This window comes from Populus alba, chromosome 15 (genome assembly GCF_005239225.2).
Source record: "Populus alba chromosome 15, ASM523922v2, whole genome shotgun sequence".
NCBI classification, from domain to species: domain Eukaryota; kingdom Viridiplantae; phylum Streptophyta; class Magnoliopsida; order Malpighiales; family Salicaceae; genus Populus; species Populus alba.
Genome location: NC_133298.1, coordinates 3,254,043 through 3,262,592, shown reverse-complemented (window position 1 = coordinate 3,262,592; position 8,550 = coordinate 3,254,043). Strand labels below are relative to the sequence as shown.

Here is an 8,550-nt window from a genome sequence, read left to right as displayed (position 1 = left end):
TTTTTTCTTTTTCTTTTTTCATTTATTTTTTATTTTTTTAAAAAAATTATTTTTTATTGATTTAACTTTTTAATATTGACCTGGTTAAAAAATTTGCTTTTCAGATAATATTTTTAAATATGTGTAATATTAAATAATAATTTTTCTCTATTTATTTTTATTCAATTCAATTTAATTATGTATCTATTTATATTATCATTGAAATGAATAAAAAAATTGTATTTCTAACAATTGTTCATATTGTTGAATCTGTTCACATCTAACAAGCTTTTTGGAAATCCTGTTCACATTGTTGAATTGTTTTTCTCCGTCTCTCAATGTGTTTTTTGCAATAATGCCTACCATTTATTTGTCTCGAGACCAAAACAATCCTACCCAATTTTCTGTTTACCCTATAGCCATGTCTTGCGTGACAAAGCAGCAATCATAAACACCAAAAGTCTCTGATCAACAGGCGTGCGTCCCCTCGTCGTTCTTGTTATTATTTCTTTCAATTTTCAATCCGTAAAAAGCAGTCTTGTTTTACGCGTTGTTGCTTTTACTCGTCCTTCATTGTGTCAGTCTCTCTTGCATTCTTTTTTCTTTTATTATTTTATTTTTTAATTGTAAATATTAAAATAATATATATATATATATATCTCAGTTAATTTTTAAAATACTAAAATAATACCAATATAATTTTTAATTACTCTAAATTTATAAAACTCAAATTTAGAGTTTGTTCAAAAAAAATGAAAAACCGATAAAACCAACAAAAAATTAACCAAAAAAACCGAACCGAATATTAAAACCGAGTAAACCGAATAGATTATATAGGAAAAACCCCGGTTCGGTTCGGTTTTCGGTTTTGCAGTGCAAAAACCGGGTTAACCGGACCGAACCGGACCGGCTATGAAAAAAGGTCCGCTCCGTACTCCCTACTATAAATAGAAAAATTTGCTGCACACTTGCACTCCGCGCCCCTCTCTTCTCTCTGCTAACCCTACACAGTAAACTTCCAATTTCAATTTTCAATTTTCAATTTTCAATTTTCAATCTCTCGATTCTCTCCTCTGAGCTCTCAGCTTCTCAGCCCCCTGTCCCCTTCGCCCCTTGCCTGTCCTCTCCTCTCCACTCTTCTTAGACCGACCACCGGCGACTGACGTTTATTCCTGTCCTGGGGCTTGGGCTAGCTAACTTGTCTTTAAGCAAAGAATACCTGGAAGTAAAACGTGTTTGCTGGAAACAAATATTTTAGGTACAAAACTAAATAATTCCTGTCCAGGCTGGAACAGAGGGACAAACCCTCATCTCTCCCTAGAAAAACCACACCACTTAAATCTCTTCTTCTATTGCTTTGCTCGGGGCTAGGCAGCTCACTGAAAGAAACGTTGATGAAACTACAAACCAAGGCCTAAAAGTTTCATTATCTCACTGCTTGCATCAACAGCGACAGGGTTATCTGTCTTCTTCGTGAAAAAGCCAGGCAGAGGAAGAGAACTGGGTGGCGTGATGTAATAAAAGCCGATCCGGCATAAAACCATTAACTATGTGCATCGACTCAGTGAGTCGGACCTGAGTCGGAACCAGAACGACATCAGGACCCAGCATATCGGTTGAGACGAAACCCAGGCTTTCACTTTTCACAGCCTGTGTGTTATGACTCCCTCTTGGAGTCTCATCCTTCTTTCCGGGCTCGATTAAATCTTCCTTGCCTCGTTTGAGAATCTTGACTTGTCCCATAACAAGGTTGCTGTTGTTGTTCTTGGGTACAGCGGCGCGTGGAGGTGGGGATGAGTTGGGACTCCGTTTTCGGTGGTTAGGTAAAAAACCGGACCGGAACCGAACCGAAACCGGCCGGTTTGGGCCGGGTCCGGTTCGGTTTCGGGTCTCCTTTTTTTTTTTTTCTCTCGGTTTGGTTGCTTTTTTTAGAGAAAAACCGAACCGAACCGAACCGGAAATGATTACCCCTAATCTCAAATTAATAATTTTTTAAAATAAATTCAAAACCTAACTAATTAAACTATATCAAAAATCAATTTTTTTTCCCCTTTTGTTTATTATTTTAATCTGGGGTTGTTTAAAGTCCAGTCTTTTTTTATTCATTGACTTCCTTTCTGTAATTGTCCTCCACTGTGTTAGTCTTCTTGCATTATTTTTTTTCTTCATGTAACAAATGATAAAAGTAGCAGATGAAATAATGAGAGAGCGAGAGATGGTTTGATTGTTCTTCTGTGAAGAACACTGCTTAAATGTTTACTGTATATTATGCTCTATGTTTGTTACAAAAGAATGCAGACTTATATATGTATATATATACACGTCAGAGCTGTTATCACACGAGAGAGGGATGACCTACTGCCCACGTTATATTAACATAGTAACAGACTAACAGAAAAGTAAAAAGAAGAAAATAACAGAAAGTTAAATAACAGAAAGTTAAATAAGCTAATGGAAGAAAACCAGCCGAAGAGAGTCATCCTTTTTCTTCTAGCAGCTTCTTATCAATTTTTTTCCCCTTTTGTTTATTATTTTAATCTGGGGTTGTTTAAAGTCCAGTCTTTTTTTATTCATTGACTTCCTTTCTGTAATTGTCCTCCACTGTGTTAGTCTTCTTGCATTATTTTTTTTCTTCATAAGGGACAGGAATTGCTCGACTCTTCCCTTTTGTTTTGATTATTTTTTCACTATTTGGTCCGTGAAAGGCCAGTCCTTTTTTGACTTTGAAGGGCTCGTAAAATTTTCCATGGTTACGCGTTCTTTCTCAGCTCTTTCCTTCTGTATTATTTATTTTTGGGTGGTAAAAGTTGAGCCTTCATAATAACTGGGTCGGCATTACTCCTAACTTTCCAAGAGTTTAGGTTGCTAAGGGAGGAGAAAAGAAGACATGGAGAGCGTTGCATCTGGTTCTTTCCTTTCCATTTCAAATAAGATTCAGATTCTCAAATAGAGAAAAATATGATGATGTCTTGGCTGTTTTCTGCTTTCCAAACAATACACACACACAGAGTTTTGACTATTTTTGTTATATCTATCTTATATCTATTTATTGTTGATTTCTGATGATGCAGAAACTGTAGACGATACTTTAATCGTCAATGGTACAAGCAGCTCCCAAGAAAAAGCAGAAATTAGCGGTAAATTCTTCGTTTATGTAATTTACTTTTAAGAAAATCAGCTACACACACATTTGCCAAATAATTTTTATTAGCGGTAAATTCAATTGTCTAACAAAAAGCATAACGGGCATTACTACTCTCTAAAACAGCTACTTATTCCTGGAGCCACAGCCGTGAAAGAGATCACGCTGCCGCAACTAGGATTCAAAAACACTACAGAGGTTTTCGGACCAGACGAAACCTAGCAGACAGTATAATTGCGGTTGAGTTACTATGGTTTGTGTCTTGCAGATATGATCCATGTTTTCATGTGATTGTTCTCTGAGATGCGAGGTTCTTTTATTCACTTGAAGTGTGAACTTTTTGTAGGCAAACGACCCTGTCTCGTACCCCAAATACGGATGTAGATGTATACATCGAGAGTGAAAAACATATCTTGTCACTCTTGAAATGGGCAGAAACAAGAGTTGAGAAGGTACTTGATTTGCTCTCCACTGTTTAAAAATGGAGTTTATTTGTACTTACAAAATACTTTTCTTGAGCTTCCAGTGTGGTAAAAATCTATCCAGAGGTCAACTGGCCCTACTACATTGCTGGGAAACTGTAAGCCAACATGCACACTTCTATGTTTCAATACATATATATATTCAGCACTGTACGTGTTATTCTCAATTCGTCAATTTAATCCTTGTGTTAATTAAACCTCGTACTTATTAAATTCTTGGATCAAATAAGATTAATTGATCCACTATTTTACAGATTAACTCTATGTTTTTTGTCCTTACAGATTGATCCACGACGTCGTTATTCTCAGAATTCATATTTTTTTAATCTGATCTGGGGCGATCAATGTTTCCTGGGGAGGTAAAATGCATCATAAAAACCAGAAATATATTTATGCATTAAAATTAAGTGATATAAATAAATTAATTTACCTTCTTTCAATACTATAATCTCAAGCTTGAATTTTTATCTAGAAGTTCCATTCATTTAGATTTTGCTTCTTGTAGTTGGAAGTTTGACTCAAATAAAATTCGTGATCTAAAGAGATCAGGAGAATCATTATTCACTACTGGAAAGCCAACATCTGTTGAACTAAGAATGGATACGACATCATCAACCCAGGTTTTTTTTCTTCTCTTTTTTGGATAAGTTATGTATATTTAAAAAAATGTATGAGAAGACTCGTTATTGAGCCTATAATTGTAATTAAATAACAACGAAAAAAAGGAGAAAAATTTGGAAGATTAAAATATTAAAATGTAAAAATATTTGTAATTTCATACATTATTTATAAATTAAAAAAAAATCATAGAGGGTAGAATTAAAAAAAAAAAAACTCATTGGAGGCAAACCCAAAAAATAAGAAAACAAAAAATAAAAAACAAAAAGATAAAAATAAGAAAACATAAGCTTAAACAATGAGAAGAAAATCAGGCAAACTCAAACGTACCTTCTAAACCTGGTTTAATCTTTAAAACTAGTTATTTAAGAAATCCTGAACTTGGATTCAATCAAAAAACTTAACTCACAACAAATTTAATTTTGAATAGTAAAATAAAAAAAATATATTAATAAAAAATAACAAGTAAAAAATAAGGATAAAAATAGACATGAAAAAAACAAGAAGATGAAACTTGAAAAAAAAATGATCCTAAATAAAATAAATTGTAATTCAAAAAATTAAGACAAAACTTTTAAAGATTAAGAAATTATAAGGGGTGAAATTGAAAATCATTTGAAATATAATATATTATTTATAGATTAAAAATTGGTAGCATGTGAAAAAAATATAGAGGGCTAACCCAATAGAATCAAACTAAAACAAATAACATAACAAAAGTTTTTTATATATAAAAAAATAAGAAAACATCAATTTATAAAAAGAAAAAAAAAACCAAGCAAACCCAACAAATATCTTAAACATGATCTAATCTCTAAAAGTAACATCCCATGAAAGTTTTTACCCAGATTTAATCAAGAAGTACTCTAGTTCTCAACTAGTTTAATTTTAAAGGATGAGATCAATAAAAAAACTAATAATAAAAAACTGCAAAAATATTAAAGATAAAATTTGATAGAAAAATACTTAAGGAGGATATAATTTAATGAAAAAAAATACAAAAAAGATCCCAAATAAAATAAATAGCTATTAAAGTAATAAGAACTAGATTTTAAAGACTAAAAAAATCATAGGAGTTTAAAATGAAAAAAACACATATGTAAAAACCAAGGAACTCAAGCAAACAGTATAAACCTGGTCAAATCTTAAAAATTCACAACCTGTGAAATCTTAGATGCGGGTCCAATCAAGAAATTTATTGTGAGCCAATTTAAAAATAAAAATTTTAAAAACTTGTCAAAGCAAAAACAATCAACAATCAAAAGAATATGAATTAAATTTAATGAAAAAATAAAAAAAAACAAAGTAGGGTGAAATCATAAAACAAAACCAATTTAAAAAATGATCCCAAGCAAAAACTTTTCAATGCAGAAAAATTAGCAATCAAAAGAACATAGATTAAATTTGATAAGAGAAAAAAAAACAAAGGAGGGTGAAATCGCAAAACAAAGTCAATTTAAAAATGACTCGAAACAAAAAAATAACAATCGAAAGAATGAGAACTAAATTTGAAAGATAAGAAATATTAAGATGTTAAATTGAAAAGGCTCATCAATTTTATAGATCATTCAAGATTAAAAAAAATAATAATAAAAAAGGAATCAACTATGAAGAACCAACAAATTAAAGGGTTATTCTTGAATTTCAAGAAGTCAACACAAAAATCTAGGAGGGGAGAGAGAAGAAGGGGGGGAAAAAAAGGTTGTCATTACCAAACCGCCGTAAATAATGTGACTTGGGCTACCTTACTAGGTCGGAGACGCTGAGACCTTTCAAATACCATCTCAGAATGCGGCGTTAGGTGGCAATATAGCCCTTTACATTCCGCCAGAATTGCATGGCATTACCAAGTTTTTTTTAATTATATTTATATCATAGTAAAAAGACTATATTAGCCCATGAACCAAGTTAAAAGATTAAATGATGGAGGGGGAATATAGTAATTATAGTAAAATATATCTTGTAGTACATAACCATACTTCACTAATGGTATTAGATTTTTTCTAGTAATGTATTTGTTGTTTAAAAGAGTCTTGTCTTTACACCTGATTATTCTTGTTATTTATAAATATTTTAGAATTCGAAAGTCCAATCTGTATTTTGTTAATTATATATATTCCAGATCGGTTATATCCTTCTGGACCTCCTGTTAACCCACTCCGGCTCTCTAAATTCCTCCATTGCCTTTTAGGCATGGAACTAGTTCCTCCATTCATCTAACCAATGGACTAGAGAGGTGTCACCTTGTCCCTTTATTTGAGATAGACTGGCTACCCTCACTCTCATTTTTTTGTGTGATTGGAAGGCACCTCCGCCACCGTAAACGGTATAGCAAGGAAGTAAATTGTCTTTAATGATTATGTTTTAAAATATTTTTTGTTCAGAAATAAATTAAAAAAATAGTGTAAAGGTGCTTTTGCTAGGATATTTTTTGTTTACTTTCATTTATTGTTCTTGTGTTGGCTTTGCAGAATTGGATATCTGAGCTTACGAAGACTTGGACCACCTGGAAAGGAGCCTTGCCACGTTGGCTGGAAGTTGTGAGTTCATACGTTCTTGTGGAAAACCTTAATTATTCTACTAAATTTAACTGTTTTAATTCAATGGCATGTACCCTTTCTTTCCTTGTGTTTTCAAGAGTAAATTAAATTGATCTGTCTAAATCAACTTATAGGAAGCACGAAAAGCTTCTTCTTTCAACCTCATGAAATTTAAATTTATAAGTCAAATCATAGAGTTTTTCGTTAAGACCATTTATCAAACAATGTTATTTTACAGATTGATCCACGCCATCGGGTTGGACGCAATTTAAACTTTTACTTTCAGAAGTGGATGACTAGCAGTGGTGGCCAACCTTTCTTCTACTGGTAACAAGTGCTAATGAATTCTATAATCCTTGTTTATTAAACCTGTGGATAAATGCCTTCGTTTCTCCTTCTTCTTCTACACTTCAAATTTCCCTTTGGAATTGGAGGTTGGACGTTGGCGATGGAAAAACAGTAAATCATCCGGAATGCTCAAGGGAAAAGCTGCGTCAGGAACGCAATACATATCTTGAACTAGTATGTCTTATTTACCCTCTCCTGAAGAATTATATATACTCCATCCCCTTGCCTGCAAATACCCTGTTCTCATGACGATCCAATTCATATTGATATGCTTGTTAGGCCTATATAGTTGTTATTTTCAGCATGTAGCGTTCCTATATGTTTGCATGAAAAGAGCATTCTGGGATGAGATGGACAAAGGCACAAATGATTAACCCAAACACAAAAGAAACAGGCTTTGAAGTGTAAAGAGAAGCAACAGTGAAAACAACAGCAGCAGTTGATAAAAGAGAGAAGGCAAATAAAAAGATTAGATAAAAGAATTGAAAAACTAAAACAAGGGTCCATTGATGAGTGTGTTGCCTTGATGGTTTTTGCTTGGTGGTTCGTCCTAGAGTGTAATAGAGAGGTTTATGTAAAATGACAATTTCGGCCTTCCCATTCATGACCTGGAGGGAGAAGAAGGCCCGTGTGGTGTGCATTCCTTATTTACGTGATGTCTTTCATCTCTGTTTTCCATCAAATCTTGACTCACAACACCAATTTTGAGCATAGATTGATAAAAGTACAATTGAGGGTGGCAATCAGGCAACATACCTTCATCTCCGTCAGCTGCTTCTTGATTCATATGTTCAAAAACACCTTCAAAATGGGAAACCAAAACATTTGGCAGAAAATACATTAAAATCATGCAAAGCAAAAACTAAATTATAGCATTTTAAAAAGATACGCTGAAACTACATGAAAAATCATGGAAAACATATGGTAGAAAATACATAAAAATATATATTATTTTAATTTTGCAATAATTGCCTACCATTATTTGTCTCGAGACCAAAACAATCCCGCTCAATTTTCTGTTTATCCTATAGCCTTAGCTTTTTGTTTGTTGTCTCAGTTTTATACGACGCGAGCCATGAGTTTTAATTCTCGTGATGTCTTTCATCTCTGTATTCCACCAATTCCATTTTGCAATGTCAAATCTTTTAATAAAATAAAACCTAATTTTTAATTCATCTCAGTAGTGACATGGTCAAATAATCCATGATTTGTAATGTACAAAGCTCCAACTATATGATATAATAATCGACTAGAAATTTTGGCATTATAACTGGAGAGAGAGAATGAATTAAATTAGATAAAAATCGACTAGAAATATGATATGTACTGAGGTTGACAATACTCAGACACATTACTGTAGATATCTACATGGAGGCTTAGATAGTTGCAGGCTAACCCTTATCACCAGAGAGTGACGGGTGCTATTGCAATGTAAAAGGCT

At 32.9% G+C, this 8,550-nt stretch overlaps 1 protein-coding gene across 1 annotated transcript; it reads left to right on the top strand.

Moving 5' to 3' along the window:
• The first annotated feature begins 1,808 nt into the window (after nucleotides 1–1,808).
• On the top strand, nucleotides 1,809–7,765 carry LOC118033760 (IQ domain-containing protein IQM2). The gene is made up of 10 exons (XM_073404919.1): nucleotides 1,809–2,885; nucleotides 3,051–3,116; nucleotides 3,248–3,374; nucleotides 3,468–3,573; nucleotides 3,648–3,701; nucleotides 3,838–3,962; nucleotides 4,109–4,223; nucleotides 6,693–6,761; nucleotides 7,000–7,088; nucleotides 7,196–7,765. The coding sequence occupies exons 1-10, from the start codon at nucleotides 2,867–2,869 to the stop codon at nucleotides 7,356–7,358; spliced, it is 933 nt and encodes a 310-aa protein (XP_073261020.1). The 5' UTR covers nucleotides 1,809–2,866; the 3' UTR covers nucleotides 7,359–7,765.
• The last annotated feature ends 785 nt before the right edge of the window (nucleotides 7,766–8,550 follow it).